Source organism: Chelonoidis abingdonii, chromosome 4 (genome assembly GCF_003597395.2).
Source record: "Chelonoidis abingdonii isolate Lonesome George chromosome 4, CheloAbing_2.0, whole genome shotgun sequence".
NCBI classification, from domain to species: domain Eukaryota; kingdom Metazoa; phylum Chordata; order Testudines; family Testudinidae; genus Chelonoidis; species Chelonoidis abingdonii.
Window position 1 is genome coordinate 80,792,138 of NC_133772.1, and position 19,876 is coordinate 80,812,013.

General features: G+C 40.3%; 1 protein-coding gene across 6 annotated transcripts in view; it reads left to right on the forward strand.

Moving 5' to 3' along the window:
- The window catches only part of FUT8 (fucosyltransferase 8), a 235,515-nt gene that overhangs the window by 161,192 nt on the left and 54,447 nt on the right, over window positions 1–19,876 (forward strand). For 5 of the 6 annotated variants that reach the window (XM_075065316.1, XM_075065318.1, XM_032776067.2 and 2 more), the window contains 3 exons: window positions 5,126–5,241; window positions 5,360–5,525; window positions 11,667–11,781. In XM_075065316.1, the coding sequence (XP_074921417.1) occupies window positions 5,126–5,241; window positions 5,360–5,525; window positions 11,667–11,781 (397 nt within the window). The remainder of the gene's footprint in view (window positions 1–5,125; window positions 5,242–5,359; window positions 5,526–11,666; window positions 11,782–19,876) is intronic. The other variant, XM_075065317.1, reaches the window with a different exon arrangement.

Genomic DNA, 19,876 nt, shown 5'->3' on the forward strand with positions numbered 1-19,876 from the left:
TAGCACCACTATAAACAGAAGTCATGACACAACACTAACTCTAAAGGTAGACCTTTCTATATCCTCTAAAATCAGCATGCTTAGTTGGATTCCTTTTAAATTTAGTATGCCTGAGGAAGGTGCTGACCAGGGTTAGTGATTCAAATTTGGAGTCATGTAGAGATATAAGCCCCCCCTCCCCCCCAAGCCATTTTTTTCCCCAAAAAAGTGTCTAGGTCTGTTTTTTTTTGTGTTTTGCGGAGATCAAACTGCTGATGTGATGCAGGTCAAAATGGTCTCAATCTGTCGAGTTTTACCCAGGATAGTGCACTGCACCCACTAAATCTTTGAAGAACTCAAACTGAGAACGGTATTTAAGAAAATGTACATTTTTACAGTGTGCATGTGCCAATAGAGAAAACAGCTAGAGGGTTTCCATTCCTGCCGTTTTATATACTTTAAAGCTTGACTTTTGTAAGTGATCTAAAATCCAAATGGTTACTTGGCTTGCTTTAGAAATGTGGTGTGTTGCATGGGAGTTTGGGGTAGTATTAGTGATCCAAATCTGGGATCATTTTACTAAGGAGTTCCTAAATTACAGGACCCCAAAAACCTTTGTTCCTGCTGCCATGTACTGTTAAACTTCGAGATAAAATGACTGGATGAATCACCTCTTTGACCTCTTTGAGATTGAGAACTCGCCCTTCAATTAGCATAATTTAAGGATAAATTAATCACAAGCCCCCACCTAAAATAGAAGTAGTTCTGTACTGAGTGGCTGGAACCGTTGCAATTTGAGTCATGGGTGACAGATTTATTTTGGGGAGAACATAATCCAAGTCTTTGGGAGGCAAATTAGACATGTGAATACTTCCTGAGAGGGGAGGCGTTTTTGTGGATGGAGGAGTGAGGGTATAGGGAGAGAGGAATTTGAGGCTGCAGCGAGGGGAGGAGGATCACGGGGAAGAGGTGGTAGGGGAGGGGAGAGAGGTTGAAGGCTCAGGTGGGGGAGGTGTGGGAGCTTGGGGGTAGAGGGATGGGACAGTGGAACTGGAGGAAAATAGGGGAAGGGGCACGTTTCAGCGTCACATCTTACCTCCTCTGTGTGTGCGCCCAGGTCTTGGGGGGGGGCACTTGCTCCTTTTGGGGTTCTGAACCCACTTGGTGCTCCCCTCATATGAGCTGGCATATGGGAAGCTGTGGCACTCTGGGCGTGTCTGAGCACCTCTCTCTGCTGTATGTTCTAGGATCTGGGGGCTCATGACTATCTATAGGAGTTGAATCACCCACACCCCGTTGTTGTGAAGTGGGTTTTTGTGGGGGTGTTGCCCTTGTGGGAAGGGCTGAGGCCCTCCACCTGCCGCCCATGTGAGCCAAGATCTGGGGAAGTCCTACCCCTTTGGGTGGGGAGATAAGATCAGGAGTACTTTATGCATATCACAAGTTGTAAAGCAGGAGGGGGATGACAACACCCACTGAGGTAAATGGAGCAATTCACTTGTTCCAACTTTATTTCAGATTGTATTCATCTCCATGAGGTGTTCTCATCTGAGAACATCACATTGAGATGAATGGGCCACTTCACACCTTTGAGAGATCCCAATGCTGCAGATGGATGTGTAGAGGAGTGCTTTCTCTCTATCTTTCCTATTTAAAGGATGATGCTTATAAAAGCTCTAAAATGTGCATGCTTGCATAGATTTCATTGAAATTTGCTTTATGTAATGGGAGTGGTGGGTATTTAGTGACCCAAATTTAGACTCATTTGAGTCAGGGGTTTGTAAGACCTGAAAAAATAGCCATTGCCCAAAAAAGTTCTAGATGGCACTTACCCCCCCCCCGCCCCTTCCCCCAGAGCTAGAGATCAGACTATTGCTATGATGTTGGCCAAAATGATCTCAATTGGTCAGTTTTTACCCAAGGGAGTGCATGGCAGCCACTGAATCTTTGAGGGACCCAAATTGTGAATGGCATTTAAGAACACGTTCGCGTCTTTGCTTGCGTAGATGTGCAGTTTGGAAGGATTATAGTGCACACGTCCCAAGAAAGAAAAAAATAGTGGGAGGGTTCCTGTGCAGCCATTGTACGCTTAACTGGATGGTTCAAGGGAATGTGCTGATGCTATTGCCCCAGGTGAATACCCTGCCATTTCTACTCCGAACCTTTGTACATGTGTACAATAAAGAAGGATTTAATAATTCATATTTCTGTTGTTCCAACTGCATCTCGAGAAGTTTTTTTGAAGGATTTTTTGGACTAAAGAATTATTTATTGACAGGGCTGGCTCCAGGCACCAGCTAAAGAAGCAGGTGCTTGGGGAGGCCAATAACAAGGGGCGGCCTTCCGTCTGCTGTTGGGGTGGTGCGGCCTGGTCTTTGGCGGCAATTCGGCTGCGGGTCCCTCAGTCCCTCTCGGAGCAAAGGACCTGCCACCAAATTGCCGCCAAAGAGTGAAGTGGCACGATTGCGCTGCCGCGGCTATTTTGTTTGTTTTTTGGAGGTTTTTTGCCACTTGGGGCAGCAGAAAACCTGGAGCCGGCCCTGTTTATTGAATATCTTTTTATGAATTTCAGAGCAAGAGCTCTGCGTAGCCTTGTTCTGCAACACTGATGTTGTTATATATTGCTTTATCCAGTATAATGAATGCATACTTCTGATGATGGCTTGTCTAGAGCTAATTTATATTTAAATTAAAGTTTAGATCCAATATTTTGTTGAAATCACTCGCTGAGATTATAGAGTCAGTATTCGGACTGATTTGGCCTTTCTTGATTTTATCAATTCATTAGAGGTGACTGTGCAGCTAGTTGTTGTTGCAATGAAGAAGATATATTTTGGTGTTCTGTATGCTATCAGCCTTCCTATTGTGAGACTGATGTTTTGGGGTTCAACGCAGACCAGTAAGGAGTTGTCATCACCTGCCTTGTAATCCTAGCTTTGCTGCTGTGGCTCACAGCCTGCATACCAATATCCGGCAGACAAGCATGCAGTTCCCTGAATGTCTGTGTGCTGTGCAGCTCTGATTCAGCACTCTGACCCAAACAACCTGGTCTCCATCAGCCTTGGTTACTACTTGCAAAGTGACTCCACTCCTACTCCAGATGTCCGCAAAACTGGCTGCCCTGAAGTGCCCAGCCCTCTCCTGGAACACTCAGACAAATGAAAATGTTGGTTGCGCCTTTGAAGAGACAAAAGCATTGTTTATTACTTCAGCTGGAGTTAACAATGCTTTCAGTTCAAACAGAGCACTGGTTTGGTTTACATTAAAAATAAATTAAGTTCACTAACAAAAAGAGTTTTTAAGTGAGTTCAGGTACAAGGGATAAAGACCAAAATGGTTACAAGCAAGTAAAATTAAAATATGCTTTCTAGTGGCTAAGTCTTAAAAAGCTACAGTCTTGGTTCAATGTAGATTCCTTACCAGTCTTTCTTTTTTCCAGACAGGGATGATTTCTCTGAGTCAGGTCCTTCCATAGAAGTATAAGGTGCTAGTTTCCTTAGTCTTCCTAAGTGAAAGATGCCCAAATGGCTCTATGTATCCCCTTATATCTCTGAGTTCATTAACCCTGCTTCAAGAAGCAGGATAACTTCATGCTGTTCTTCCCTGCCTGTGTGTTTCTCACCCCTCTGCCGATTTGTATGTAAATAAGGCTTCTATTGTTTTGATTCCACAATGCTACCTTTGGGGCTGGGGAAAAATCTGTCTCTCCCTGTGTTTGTTTGGTCACAGACCTTAAAGCATAATATTAGTGAGTATCCATAATTCTTCACATAGTGTTAATTCATACACTTCACAATGATATTCATCACCAGTGTGTTACAGGCTTCCATAAAATACTTTACTTGATACACTTTTATAATACAGCAGTATTGTATGCAATAAGTTAATTCCATTGCTTATCATTTGAGGTTCAGACCGCTGCAGGAGGCTATCTCCCCCACTCGCTAGATTCATGGCTTTGTTTACTTTTTATGTAAATGTATCTTCTTTGTCTCTGCCTGATGACCAGGCTGGTCAGACAAACAAATACACATTTCTTTGTCTAAGGCAGACTGTGCTTATGTATTGCTTTCCAAACATATTTTAAGAACACAATTCCTAAAACTCTTCAAACCTACTCCATACGTATATTATGCAAGAATATTAATGATGATTAGTGAGTCATTAGTTTTCCAGTGATATATTAGATACCACCTTTTGGGTATATACCATGACAATGGTGTGTTAAGTGTAGTGATTATGTCAGGTCTGACAGGAGTTGTTGTCACAAAGTGGTGAACCACCATGGACCTCTGTGTCACAGAGACTGACAGAAATCTCGGGACTAGAAGTTTCACTCCTGAGGGTAGTTCTAGCATTGGACAGCGCTATCGAAGCTCAGGACTCGCTGTTTTACACCATTTATCTTCAGACTACCAATACCATTTTCCTCCACATTCCAGCAGGTGCCTTTTTGCCCAAGATTGGCAATGTAGCTCTTGTTGCCTTAACTTATCACTTTAGTTCTACATTATTGTTCTGTACCCATCTCCTAAATGAAGGCAGGGAAGAAAAAGTTTTTAAGAGCCACTGTAAAGATAGTTGAGGACAAAAGATTGCTATAAAGATAACATCTTAACAGGCCAGACAGTGGGTGTTGGCTGCAGAGTATACTTTCCCAGAATAATCTGAAACTGTAATTGCTGAAGAACGACAGATCATCAGAAATAGTTTTATTATCTTGGAAAAGCATGCCCTAACCTCAAGTCATTGAGTTCATGAGAAGGAATTACGTTTCATTTGTCCTCCCACCCTTGTCTCCCAAGACTAACCTAATAGCCGTCTCTAAAGTTTGTTCTTGATACAGATATCTGCCCAGAAACCACCACTGGTTACCTTAGCTGCTATGAGATCTTAAGTTATCCTAATATAGTTGTGATAATTAGAGTATATTGTGTTACACTGAAATTTTCCTTTTAGTTAATGAACTGTAATCTTGTTTGTATAAATTATTGCTGACCTGGGAAGAAGTTTCTGTTGGAGTTTTGTTGGTTCTATATGTGTTACAGTATCTGAAGTGTTATCAGTAACTACTTTTAGTGAAGTAAGCAAATATTACATAATTTATAAACCTAATTATTGCTTTAATTTCTTCCCTGTGCTCTAGGATTCCGGATGGTCCCATTGATCAGGGGCCAGCTGCAGGAAGGGTACGTGCTTTAGAAGAGCAGCTTTTAAAGGCCAAAGAACAGATAGAAAGCTATAAGAAGCAAACAGGAGATGGTTGGTAGAGAGATGTTTTCTTTTTCTTCTTAAACTCATATATACCATATCACAAATGTTTCAGTTTCGTCATATACCACTTTATTGGAAATGCTGACATGTTTATGCTTTTTAATAGCAGGCATGGGGAAAGACCATGAAATATTGAGAAGAAGGATTGAAAATGGAGCCAAGGAACTTTGGTTTTTTCTTCAGAGTGAATTGAAGAAGTTGAAAAATTTGGAAGGAAGTGAACTCCGAAGACATGTTGATGAATTTCTATCTGATCTGGGTCACCAGGAAAGGTACTAGTGCTAGTTGCTACTACATTTTTATTGTATTAAAGACTACAAACTAATTAAGGTACTGGGACATTAATTAGATTCCTTGCAAAACGGGAATTGCTACTGTCTGGATTAAAATGTCATGACTGGGACATGGGCATCAAATTATATTTGTATGTTAGGGGTCATTGAGTAAACCTTCTGTTTTGTCCATTAAGTCTTAAACAGAAGATGGAAACTCTCTGCTTGGATATTTTTATGTGTATTTTTAATGTATCAGTGAGAAACCTATCATCGTTTATTATGGCTGCCTACTCGTAGTTACTTTTCTCTCTCTCTCTCTATGACACCTAACAAAACACATAAAACATTTAATTTAAGATACCTTTTTTTTCAGTATTTTAGAATGAAATGAATATTGTTCATCAGCATACAGTATAACTGGAACTACATTAAGACGAGAAGATGTCCTGATAATTTCAGGTCTTAGCTTTTTCTTAAATGGCTATATTTCTCCTCCTAATTAAAGGTTAACAGAACATTTAAAATAAAAATGTAACTTTCCTTTAATTGCATTGCCATCACAGTGCTGTACAGAGAAACCTGAATTGTGTTTGCAGTTGAAGCTGATTCTAAGCCTTTCCCATTACTAAAAGTGTCTTTAATCTGAAATTTGTGTTTCATGTGAAATGAAAACATATTAGTGCTAGTGTGTTCATGCAGAACAAAATGAATCCAAGAATCATTATAAATACAGTGAAAACTGTCCTTAGGCCTATTATATTTAAAAGCTTATGTTCCCAGTAGGATTCTGGTTGCAATTACTGTCTCATTAGTGAACAATAAAAGAAAAATTGTTTTGTTAACACAACTTACCACTGTGAAGTCCTCCCAACCCCTCTTTTTTAAACTAAACTAAGAGATCCTCACATGTTAACATCAATAGCAGTGTTAAAAGGAGTTCTGAAAAATTATCTGGTCTTACAGGAATACCTAGAAAGAATTATCTTTTCTTTGACATTCGTTTTAGCAATCATGATTATGCTGAATTTTTCAGATAAAAATAGTATGAATTTAAAGTATTACGAGAGCGGAAAGAGATATAGTCTACTAATTTTTTTAATTTGATCCTTCAGAGCCAGCAGTTTATAGATGCATACAGTTTAAGGCAAGGGACCATTAGATCAACTAGTCTTACCTTCTGTGTCTTGTGGGACATCAAATTTTGCCAAATTTTTTCTTCATTGAGCCCATTAAATTGTATTTGACTAAAGCATAATTTGTATTTGGCTAAAGCACATCTTTCAGGAAGGCATCCAGTCTTATACTGAAGACATGAAGAAATGGAGAATCCAGCCCTTCCCTTGGTTAATCTCTCCCTCATTTTAAAAAAAATGTGCCTTATTTCTAATTTTGATTTGTCTGGCTTCAGTTTCCTGCCATTGGTTCTTGTTAGGTCTTTTTCCAACAGATAAAGAGTCCTTCATAACCAGTATTTTCTTCCTGTGAAGGTACTTATATGTTAATCAAGTCAACTCAGAATCTTCTTTTTCCTAAATTAAGCACATTGAGCTCCAGCCCTCAGATAATTTTGTGGTTCTTTTCTGCACGCAAGCTGGATGATACAGTTTTCCAGTAACAGTCTCACCAATACCATATATAGAGGTAGATCTCTATTCCTACTAACTACTTCTCGTTTATACATTCCAAGACCACATTATGCCTTTTTGCCACAGCATCCCACTGGAAACTCATGTTGAGTTGCTTGTCTACTATGACTCCAAAATGCTTTTCAGAGTCACTGCTTTCCAGGATGTAATTCCTCCATTCTTCTTGTATGGCCTGCATTCCTTCTTCCTAGATGTATAACTTTGAATTTAATTATCCTGATGTGCGTTTTGTGTGAATGGGCTCAGTTTAACAGCAGTCCAGATTGTCCTGTGTGACTGCCAGGTCCTCATTGTTATTTAACTCTCAACCAGTTTCTGTCATCTGCAAATTTTATCAGCAGTTATTTTCAGATCTTTAATAAAAAGGTTAAATAGTGCTGGGACTACTACCAACTCTGCAGACCCCCACTAGAAAATCACCAGTTAATGATGATTCCCCATTAATAACTACTTCTTGAGATCAGTCAGTTGGCCAGCCCTTAAACAATTTAACGTGGGCTTTATTGAGGTTGTTTAGCACTAACTTTTTGATAGAATGTTGTGTGGTACTAAGGAAAATGCCTTACACATGTTTAAGTGTATTACATCTGTGCAGTGTAAGCATTGACATGGACTAGCTTTGCGAGTAATTACCCAGGTCTAGGTGGGTATAGCCCACACTGAAGTTTGCCCTTCTGCAGCTTCACTGTTCCATGAACCAAGCTAGCATGATTAAAGGTAACTGCAGTCATGCCCTGTGATTGTAAATTATATAGATTAGAAAGACTAACTACATTTTTATTGAGCATTTCTGGTGAAATTATAGACACCAAAAGAGAAGCTTGAGTTTCCAGAACCTTGATTAAAAACTGTAACAGCTTGGCACATATCTTTCAATACATACTGATGTTCAGCGCTTCCACATATTTTCTGGTTTCTTCTGTGCGTCCAGTTTATTCAGCAGTTTCTCATGTTTCCATTCCAAATGCCATTTGAAGGAGGATGGTCTCTGGCTTCAAGTCACAATCTTGTGGCATAACAATGTTCAGTGCAGAATACCATATGCAGTATGTACTGTGCCTGGAAGCCTCCTATGACATCCATGAATTTGAAATTTGTCTGAAGATGTCATCCAATACACTCAAGAATCATGGGGAATGCCTCTAAGTCATTATTTAGGCTCTCCAAGAAGAGTCCCAGATGTCTAACCCAAGCTTGCCTCACAATGAGTTGAAGGAGAAATCCTCAAATCCAAGGCTAATTCTTCTGAACACTGCTGGGCGTCTGTACAGGTGATGCACACAGAAGTGCTGATTCTGATCATTCCATCAGAGGTGCAGCAGGGCAGCCAGGCCTCCAAAATACCCATCCAATTACCCCAAAGTGCAGAGCACTGACGGGGAGTTTTCCACTCCAATCAGTGGTGCTGAGCTCTGCTTTTTGTAATGTGGTCAAGCTTTTGTAAAAGAGACCCAGACAGAAAGCAAGGCATTCTAACCCTAATCTTCTATGAATTGCCTGGAAGAGACCTCAGGAGGTCATCTAGTCCAACCCCCTGCTCAAAGCAGGACCAACCCCAACTAAATCATCCCTGCCAGGGCTGTGTCAAAGCCAGGCCTTAAAAACTTCTAAGGATGGAGATTCCACCACCTCCCTAAGTAACCCATTCCAGTGCTTCACCACCCTCCTAGTGAACTAGTTTTTCCTAAAATCCAACCTAGGCCTCCCCCACTGCAACTTGAGACCATTGCTCCTTGTTCTGTCATCTGCCATCACTTTGAACAGCCGAGCTCCATCCTCTTTGGAACCCCCCTTACGGTAGTTGAAGGCTGCTATCAAATCCCCTCTCATTCTTCTCTTTTGCAGACTAAACAATCCCAGTTCCCTCAGCCTCTCCGCATAAGTCATGTGCCCCAGCCCTCCGATCATTTTCATTGCCCTCCCCTGGACTTGCTCCAATTCATCCACAACCTTTCTGTAGTGGGAGGCCAAAAACTGGACGCAATACTCCAGATGCGGCCTCACCAGTGCCAAATAGAGGGGAATAATCTCTTCCCTTGATCTGCTGGCAGTGCTGCTACTAATGAAGCCCAATATGCCTTTAGGCTTCCTGGCAACAAGGGCACACTGTTGACTTGTATCCAGCTTCTCGTCCACTGTAATCCTCAGGTCCTTTTCTGAAGAACTGCCGCTTAGCCAGTCAGTCCCCAATCTGTAGCAGTGCATGGGATTCTTCTGTACTAAGTGCAGAACTCTGCACCTGTCCTTGTTGAACCTCATCAGACTTATTTTGGCCCAATGCTCCAGTTTTTCTAGGTCCCTCTGTACCCTATGCCTACTCTCCAGCGCATCTACCTCTCCCCCTAACTTAGTGTCATCCGTGAACTTGATGAGGGTGCAATCCGTCCATTATCCAGATCATTAATGAAAATGTTGAACAAAATTGGTCCCAGGACAGAACCCTGGGGCACTCTGCTTGCTACTGGCTGCCAACTGATCATCGAGTTGTTGATCACTACCCACTGAGCCCGACAATCTAGCCAGCTTTCTGTCCACCTTGTAGGCCATTTATCCAATCCATACTACTTTAACTTGCTGGCAAGAATACTGTGAGAGACCGTATCAAAAGTTTTGCTAAAGTCAAGGTATATCACATCCACCGCTTCCCCATATCCACGGAGCCAGTTATTTCATCATAGAAGGCAATCAGTAGGTGGGTACATGGTGCCAGAGTGGACTTGCATGCTGAGCCTGCTTCCCACTTCATCAACAAGCCTGCTTATAAGGAATAGTGTCAGCCAACGAGTTCCAGTGCCATAGATTACTGCAAGGTAGGATCTCTTATACCACCCTTACCCTGAGAGGGCATTACCAGGGAGTCCTAGGAGAAAAGACATGTTCCCTGGCCTTCACTCTTTTTGTATCCCCAGTGGTTCCCTCTGTCCCCCAGCCCCTGCTATGTTTCCCCCCTCTGCTCTGGTATTCTCATGTGTGGTTCATCAAGATTCTCAGCTGGTAAATCACAGCCCCTCAAGTCCAAATAAACTGGGTATCATCCCAAATAATTAAAGTCTGTCAAAGTTACAAGCAACTTGGGTACTGTAATCATAAGTGTTAAGCAGCTCCATTCTCTGCCTATAATGTTGGATTATTAGTTAGGTTATTATATGTAAAGTTATAGTATTTGCAGTGTAAACAAGGTAATATTGTTATGAGTAACACAGTATTTTTCATTTACTGACTCTTCTTTGCATAATTTGGGTATTGAGTGAGTAGGAGTCCAAACCCCACCCTACTACGAATACTGGATTTTGCCAAGAGAACCCCCTTCCACATGCTGTCTGCCTCGGATTGCTTTCTTTCTCCAAACCCCTCCCCTCAAAAAATCTTGGATACCATAAAAAGCCTGTGGTATGTGGTTGTGGCTGTCTTTGATGTGAATTCTATCCAAATTCTCTCCTGCTGGTTAGGATGCCTTATCACATCCCCAGTATATTACCATCTTCTGTTCCCTTCTGCTGGCCAGAATTTTCTCACCACCCTTCCCTGGACCTTCAGCTGTGACTATCCACTACAATAGTCATCATTTACGATCTGACACATCCTAAAAATGCTCTTTGTATTCTCTAGTTTAAATTTGTGATACTAATGTAAATTTTTTTGCATTCAATGATTATACATTTTAAATATAACTGCTGTATACAGAGATTTACAAAAGTATGGCGTTGTGCATTGATATGAAAGCTGGACTATTGACTTAAATCCAGATTTACATCATACTCACATCTCATGTTACTCTTCCTATGCTGTTACTTATCTTTTGCATAATAACATTATTTTTAATTATAAACAAAGAGATGCTTCTTTATCCCAAATTTTTTAATAATGTTCTACAGTTGGTTTGCTGGTATACTAATAAGGACTATGGGAACATACTAGAATCTCTGCACCATGACGTTTACAATGATACATTTATATAAAGACAGTAAGCTGATCTCTGATAGCATAGCAACATCACATTGTCAGAGAATCCACATTAGGAGTCACCCCCGATTGTCTCTTTTCCTGGTCCAATGAATTTCAGATTTATCCTGGAGCTAATGCTTTTGGGGGCTTTTCTTCAGTGAAAAATTTTGATTAGTGGGCTTGAGTTTTTCCACTCCACAGCATTTAATACTGCAGTTATATATGGATAAGAGAAATATGGTAAATGGAGGACACAGAATCAGATAATGTGTACACACCCATCCTGGGCTGCTGTTTGTGTTGGAGGATACATTCAGAGAGATGTAATCTGCATTGATGCTGTGGCGTACCAACAGTCAAATTAATTTAGTGTTGTATAGTGCCTATGTACTTGTCCCCTCTTAGTTTAATACATACCCTATCCACTAAAAGTGTTTAAGCAGATCAGTGTAATCAGAAGGCCTATTTAATTTCTCTTTGTGGCTTTGCCTAACCCTCTAATTTAGTATTATTAAGGTAGCTATCTAATGTTGCTTGCCTTTTATAGGTCGATAATGACAGATCTGTACTACCTCAGTCAAACAGATGGAGCAGGTGATTGGCGAGAAAAAGAGGCCAAAGATCTGACAGAGCTGGTACAGAGGAGAATAACATACCTTCAGGTAAGAAGGGTAGAATAAGAGTACTTAAATCAAGAGGAAAATTTTAAAATGAGTTTTGTTGAAAAAATATTTTAGCCCCCTAAAATATGCCACTGTAGTAAAAACATTAATGTAATTTAAGTGAAAGTATAGGTGCAAATGCTATAGACAGCAAAACAAGAGGATTTATGTTGTACATATGTAATATATTCTTTGTATTTATGCATAAAGTGAGCCAGTATTTTCATTCACAAAAGGACAATAACAGAAAAGGGTTTAACTGCTGTTTTAATTGTAATTGTGCGATAATGTAATCTCCTGACATATATTTTGGGGGTGGGGTTTTTTTCTGTGCTGGATCCATGATTGCTAGTAGACTATACGTTTGCCTTTTCATTCAAACTCCATAAGTCTGCAAAAGCTAAAAATAGCTTTTGTTTTGGTATATTACAAGAAGTAGCCATATCTTTTGGGAGTTCTCCCACAGACACATTTCTCAATTCATCAGTGAGGTCTATGAAGTGAAAGAGAAGATACTATACTTTACATAAAGAATGTAATTATCCATTATCAATTACAGTGTCACTCACTGAACCATAAACAGCTGGTGTGCAGAACCATCATTCTCATTTAAAATTGTAATAGCTCTCTCTAAGCTTATTTAATTTTCACATGTTCATTAAATTTTTTCCCATAAAGATATCTTCAAATTCTGATCTGATCATGTTCTAGTTCCGCTTTTTCTGACTCTAAAACAAAACACTGAAAATTAAGGGATTGAGGAACTCATGAAGAACTAGAATTGGTGGTAAAGTATGTGTTAAAGTCCCCGTACATCCTATAGAACTTATAGAAATATCTAGTATTTTAAATATATTAAATTGTACTCCTATATTTTTCTAATATTTCTGTAATAATTGCTCTTTCCCTCATTGTTGTTGTACTCTGAAGAAACTTTCTTCTTAGTATCCTTGAAAAAACTAATTGGACGCTCATACTAGATATGTTGTAAGGACTTTAAGCAGAGAATATGTTAGCTATCTGTGTCTAACATATCCTATATATTTCATTCTGTATGTCAATAAATACCACATGTATGCTGATGGCTCACAGATCTACCTCTCCACTCCTGACCTGTCTCCTTCTTCCAAGCTAAAATCACAGCTTGTCTTTCTGACATCTCCTTGTGGATGTCCAACCATCAGCTTACTCTCAATGTGGCTAGAACAGAGCTATTTTCCCCCAACTTGTCCTTCCATCTTCCCCTTTTCCTAGTCATTATGGGGAACACCACCATTTTTTCTGTCACTTAAGCTCATAGCTTGGATGTTACCTTCATCATGGTTCTCTCTAGATCTTAACATCAAAGCTGTACCTAAATCCTGCTGCTTCTTTTTTCTCTGCATAGCATCTTTAAAATCTGGCCTTTCCTCTCCAAACTAAATAGTGAGGATCTGGACAAACAATCTCACATCTCGACATTTGTCTCACCATGGCAAATGCATTTTGCTTCACTTATGTCCATTCAAAACTATACTGTAAAAATCATGTTTCTGGCTCATCTCTTTGACCACATCACCCCTTTCTTTGGTTCCCTCCTCTGGTTCCCCCTGCTCCACAACATCAAATACAAACTACTAATCTTTGCATTTATGTCCCTTAAGCAGGGGCGGCTCTAGGTATTTTGCCGCCCCAAGCATGGCAGGCAGGCTGCCTTCAGCAGCTTGCCTGCTGGAGGTCCCCGGTCCCGTGGATTCGGCAGCACGCCTGCAGGAGGTCTGCCAAAGCTGCGGGACCAACGGACCCTCCTCAGGCATGCCGCCGAAGGCAACCTGCCTGCCGTTCTCGCGACGACCGGCAGAGCGCCCCCCGTGGCTTGCCACCCCAGGCACGCACTTGGCGTGCTGGTGCCTGGAGCTGCCCCTGCCCTTAAGAGCTTTACATAGTGATGTTGGGAAAACTTAAGCACTTGTTGGTTTTATAAAATGAAAGGAAACAAGATTGGGAAGGAAGAAATTTTGGCTGGTTTACATGCATTGCCATTATCTAATGTAATTTTTGTAAAACTGTTAATTAAAGTAGCAAAAATCTGTTTCTGCTACTCTGCCTCTGATATTTAGAAGCTAAAACTAATGTATGGTAGGGATAATATTTTAGATCTGATGGATATTTCCTTGTGGAATATATACAAAAGAATTGGAGATAATACCATGGGATCTACTGTTTCTCCCTTTATTATTGATTTAGATTTGCAGCAAATGGAACTCCAGGTGATTATAACAATGTCTTAGTGACATTGTTAACTTAAAAATATGTTGTTTAAAAAAAAATTCTTGTATTTACTCATAATACTGCACAATATTCCAAGTGAAAGAATTTTTAAAATCCAATATATTTGCTCTTTGTTTATTTTATATATTTATCTGAGTTCGGTAAAAAACAAAAAAACAAACCATCAGTGAAGACAGCTTTACTTTTTTTATAGTCTGTTTCACTTTCAGGTTCTTAGTGCTGTAGTGATTCAGACAATACAGCGAAATGTTTGTTTTAAAACAACTGTTTTTGATTGGAATTTTAAAATTGTGAAACATTTGTATCAGTCTTACCTTTTTATAAAATATTACTGTGAAATGCAATAGGCCAAATTTAGGTTGACAGTGTCTCTTTAATGTTTGTCATGTATAACCATCCACATGGAATGATGAGCTGTGGTTGGAGCGCCTGACCCTTTAACTCACTGCTTGAGCCCTGCTGCCACTACCCCGAGGCTCCAGCAGCAGGGCTCGAGTGGCGATTTAAAGGGTCCAGGGCTCCAACCACTGTGGGGAGCCCTGGCCCTTTAAAACACCACCCAAGCCCTGCCGCTGTACCCCGGGGGCCAGGCAGTGGGGCTCGGGCAGCGATTTAAAGGGCTTGGGGCTCCCCGTCACCAGAGCTCTGGGCTCTTTAAATCCCTGCCCGAGCCCAGCTGCCAGAGCCCCAGGGTAGGGGCGGCAGGGCTCTGTCAGCAATTTAAAGGGCCCGGAGCACTGCTGCAGTGGTGGCGGCCAGAGCCCGGGCCTTTTAAATCACCTCTGTCCCCCGGGGCTCCCAGCTGCCTCTCCCAGCCGCAGCCCTGGGGCCTTTAAATCTTGATTTAAAGGCCCGCCTCTTCTGGTTGAGGCCACGCCTCTGCCCAGGACTCTGATGTACTGGTAAGTCCTTTAACTTACTTTCACCTCTGCATGTAATTCACTATGGATTTCTTTGTTCTGTTTCACTACTATAGATTTCAAAAATCTTATTATAGTGTCTGGAAATCTTTTATATCTAGTTAATTCAAATTTTTGTGACTCTACATGTAACTTGGCATTATCTGTTCTGATAGTCTTATTCTCTTAAATTAATATCTTTTACCGTATCCCTTTTTCTAGTATTTTACAATGTACGTTTAGTGTGTTCCTCAACCATTGTTGAATTAATTTCACAATATTAGATTAGTGAATAGACACCCTTTCCAAAAACACCTTAAAAGAAGTTTAGGCATGTGAATGGGACTCAGCATGTGCAAAATAAAAAGGCTACCTAAAAATAAAACAAATGAGCAAAACAGAAAATAGCAGCTGGCAAGCATGTTTTTAAATTGATGTTTTTGAGGGATATTGGAATTAGATGACATAAGTTTCTATACTTACATTTTTACAAGGGAAAATGTAGTGAACATATGAAAATTGAATAAGCTTGGAGAAAGCCTATTACAATATTAAATCAAGTTTTGGCTCTGCTTCATAAGTTCTTTTGTAGTTCACTATCTAAACATCTAATCTATAAGGGCAATAATCTCCTTAAAGATGAACCCAGCTGATACCTACAGGGGGAGCTCTCCAAAGTCAGGATTAGTTTAACATTAGGGGATTGTAGATCGAGGGAAATAGTTTGCAGCCCCTTTGCATTCATGAGGTGACTGTGCTCAAGGTGAAATCCCTTCCTAGAGGAGGGTAGGTGACTGCCAGAGCACTCAACTGTACCACATTGGAGCAAGATCAGGCTATGTGTTCTACTGCACCACATACATACTCAGTGGTCTGCAAGACTGAGTCTGCTGGCTTGGGGAGTAGCAGCTCTGAGCTACTTTTCCTCCCTCACCTTCCTTCCGAGGAGCAAAGAGAAGCCTGTGTGGGAAGGAGGGCTGACGAGGAGGAGCTGAAAGTTTTCAGATAGCAACCTTAAAGTATGGGCAGTCAGCAATAGATTTAGAAGACTGGGGCCTGTGTTAAAGGGGAAAGTGGCCATCATTAATTGTGGGATAGAGGAAGATCTGGCCTATATTAACTGTGGGTAAGTGGGTAGGATGGGGAGCATCAGCATTAATTTTGTGTGGGAAGCAAGGACCTGGCACAGATTGTATAGCGTGAATGACGTGAATCGTAGGGGGTTGGAAGAGAGCTGTATGAATTAAATTAGGTGTAGCCTGGGATGAGAACTCCCCTCCTTTTGGCATCCTGTGAGAAGCGTGGGCAAGGACTACCTCCTTCAAGCTTCCTAGCAGCCTGAGCGAGGACCTGGTCCCAAATGTGGAGCACGTGTGTTTTGTTGTACATCAAACCATAAGCAAAAAATTATGTTTTAGAAGTAGAAAAGCTATTTATAAGACTGTTTTCTCACTGTGTGAATCAAATAAGCCAGTTTTGCCATCTGTAGCAGGCCACCCTCCCACTCCATGCCAATTAAACTGTTAACAGATGGCAAAGCTAGCTTATTTGATTCACACAATGGAAAAACATCTTTAAAAACATGTTTTATAATTAAAAGCAGTGTAATTTGTTGCCGGGGGCCACATCCAGCCTTTCAGACATTTTAATCTGGCTCTCGAACTCCCTCCAGGGAGCAGGGTCGTGGGCTTGTCCCACTCCGCATGTGCTGTGGCTCCTGGAAGCAGTGACATGTCCCCTCTCCAGCTCCTATGTGTAGGATCATCCAGGGGTCTCCACACGCTGTTCCCGCCCCAACTGCAACTCCCATAGCTCCCATTGGCCAGGAACTGTGGCCAGTGGGAGCTGCAGGGATGGCATCTGTGGACAGGGCGACTTGTAGAGCCGCCTGGCTGCACTTCCATGTAGGAGTCGGGGCGGGACATGCCACTGCTTCTGGGAGCTGCTTGAGGTAAGCACCGCCTAGATCCTGCACCCCTGACTCTCTCCCTCACCCCAAGTCCCTGCCCCAGCACTGATCCCCCTCCTGCCCTCCGAACCTCTTGGTCCCAACCCGGAGGACTTTCCTGCACACCCAACCCTCACCCCATCCTGCACCCTAATCCCCAATTTTGTAAGCAATCATGGCCCACCATACAATTTTCATACCTAGATGTGGCCCTTGGGCCAAAAATTTTGCCCACTGCTGCATTAGAAGGTTGAGTGGTTTGCCAGTGGCACTTTTGACAACTTACCCCACTGACTTTTTTGAGTGCACTGGACAAGACCCAAAGGAAGAGGAGTTCCTGTTGAATTGTACTGTGTTACCCATGTCCCTTCCAGATGGACTTTACACAGCTGGAAGCCAGTAATCATGTTTCTTCTGACAGTGACTTGAACCCTATGTCTGTGTATTTGAGACTGATTGATTCTAACCAACTATGTTTCAAACACTATTTGGGCTTTATTTACTTGACTTGAGGTCAGATATAGAACTGCCACCCACTATAGTGTTGTGCTACTAACCTCATCTCACACCATAAACTAAATACTTTGGGGCTGTACTTTATATTGCCAAAACAGAGTGTAGTGGTTTGTGACATTACTGTGAAATGTGTCCTGATGGCTTCTACATAGAGTACACTTACCCTGTACTTTAAGGAGTTCAGTCATCCACCAGCGGCAAGGAAAGGGAATAAAATGAGAGTGTAAACAGTTGTGATTCAGTGCCATTGGGAATTTTGTTTTATGTTTAGAATAGCCTGACTATACAAATGGGTTATACAATGCTACCTATTCCTATGGAAATATGGGCATTTGTCAGGGGAGTAACATAAGTAATACTCTGGCGCCTGGTAATTTATCTCAAAACTCATTTCAATTGTCACTTGAGCTTTTTCAGACAACACTTTGCAAAGTTTACTCATTTTTTTTTTACGTTTTAATTGTATGACAAAGCTGGATTTTCAAAAGGGAAGCGGAATTTTACTGTATTTTGAAATTTTCATTCCCCTTCTCCTCCCCCCCACCCCAAAATGTTGATCTGTCTCTAACTCCAACAACATTCTGCAAGCCATCTATTAACCACGAACAGGTAAGAAAGGTGTAAGTAAAAGAACCAGAGGAATACATGGTTCCAACCTATCCTAAATAAACTGAATTAATTAATAAAGAATGAGAAGGAAACGGGGTGGAGTGGGTGTGAAATGTAACTCTCAGAGAATAAACAAAAAGAAGGCAAAAGAAAAGAGAGCCAACTAAAATGAAAGGATCAATAAAGAACCCATCTGTTATCTGATAATCTGTAATTATTACATTAATGACTTCTGTTACTCTATTTAATAGCAGCTGGCAGATAACCTACCTGCTTTGTTGGTGGGCTATTTTTATACAATTCAAATTAATCATTTGTTACATGAGCTTGCTGGAGCTGAGAATGCTGTATGATTGTTTTTCTGCATACCTTGGAAATAAAGTAAATATAAACTACAACTTATTAAGGACAGTATTTGTTATGACATTATACATCTAATTTGTTTGAAGTATTCTGTTGATATAGTTACTCAAGCAGTTTATAAGCAACTGCAAACCCCAGTAGTAAGTGGAAACTTCTCTTCCTTTTTTAGCTAAGTTGCTTATTGTATACTTTATTATTTTTAGATTATTGAAGCTTGAGATATGTAGTCAGTCCCCTTCCTGTGAAAGGGAAAACCACAATTCCTTGAGCAATGTTATTTTGATATTATAAATTGTATATGTTGTGCCAAATATTCAGCCTGAGCTTAAGTCTACGCATTTGTCAAGGGCTGAATCTGATCCAAAGAGCATAACATCAGTTAAAACAGAAAAATTAATATGTATAAGAAAAAATCTGTGTTTCTGTGTATATTTAATATGTGTTTTTAATATATTTCTAATTGTGACATGAGAAGAAAAAATGAATGTGTTTAAGTATAAAACTTTATGGGTGATAAATTTAGAAACATGGATGAAAAGAATCAAAAGATCAAACAATAGAAAAGTAGATATCTACAATACATTTTGATTGCAGTTTTACTAAAGTATTTGAACTTATCAATGGCTACACCCTTGCCTTTGAAATCTACAATGTAAACTGTTTGCAAGCTGTAAGTTGACTTAAAGCTTACCTCCTTGATACTGTAATGATCCATGCCTATGTACTTAAATTCTGAGGTGATAACTGCCTTCAAATCTGGATTTCATTTTCAGAAACAGAAGGAAGAAAAATTATTTTTATTTAGTAAACTAAGGAGCAGCAAATACTGGGCTTGTTTCTGGAGTGACTCAGTTGGAATAAATGGAGTTACCGAGATGTAAAATCTGTGTAAGAAAGAAGAGAATCAGGCCCACTATTTTAGTAGTGCGTGAACCAGGCCCTCAACCCACCAGTAAAGTGATACAGTGGTACACGTGCATATGTGTTGAGTACTGTTTGTTCAATCACAGTTTGGGAATTAGTAACTATATATCTAACATACTAGTTGTAAAAGTTATTAAAAAATTAACTTAATCATTTCCTTTTTAACTACACTCCATTGCTTTGTGGTCTAACAGAGCTAGTATAAAATGCTCTTTTGAAAACATAAACATTAACATACTTAAATGACAACTTAAAACTATTGATCCTGAATAAGCTCTGTGAGAATTCTTATGAGCAGAAAGAAATACACACTCTTAAGGCATTCATCACAATTTTAAGAGTGCTTTTAAGAAAGATTTCGAAGAAATCAGCATAAAATCAACAACTAATCAGTTATGTGAAGAATAGTAAATTGCTAAAAATATACAAAAAAAATTATAAATAGAAAATTTTAAATGTATGTAAATCAATTAAATTTACAATAAAAATAGAATGTGTGGTAGCATTCTTAATGTATAGATTTGGGGGGGGGGAGATGGTCTATGATGCTAAAAAGAGATATTTG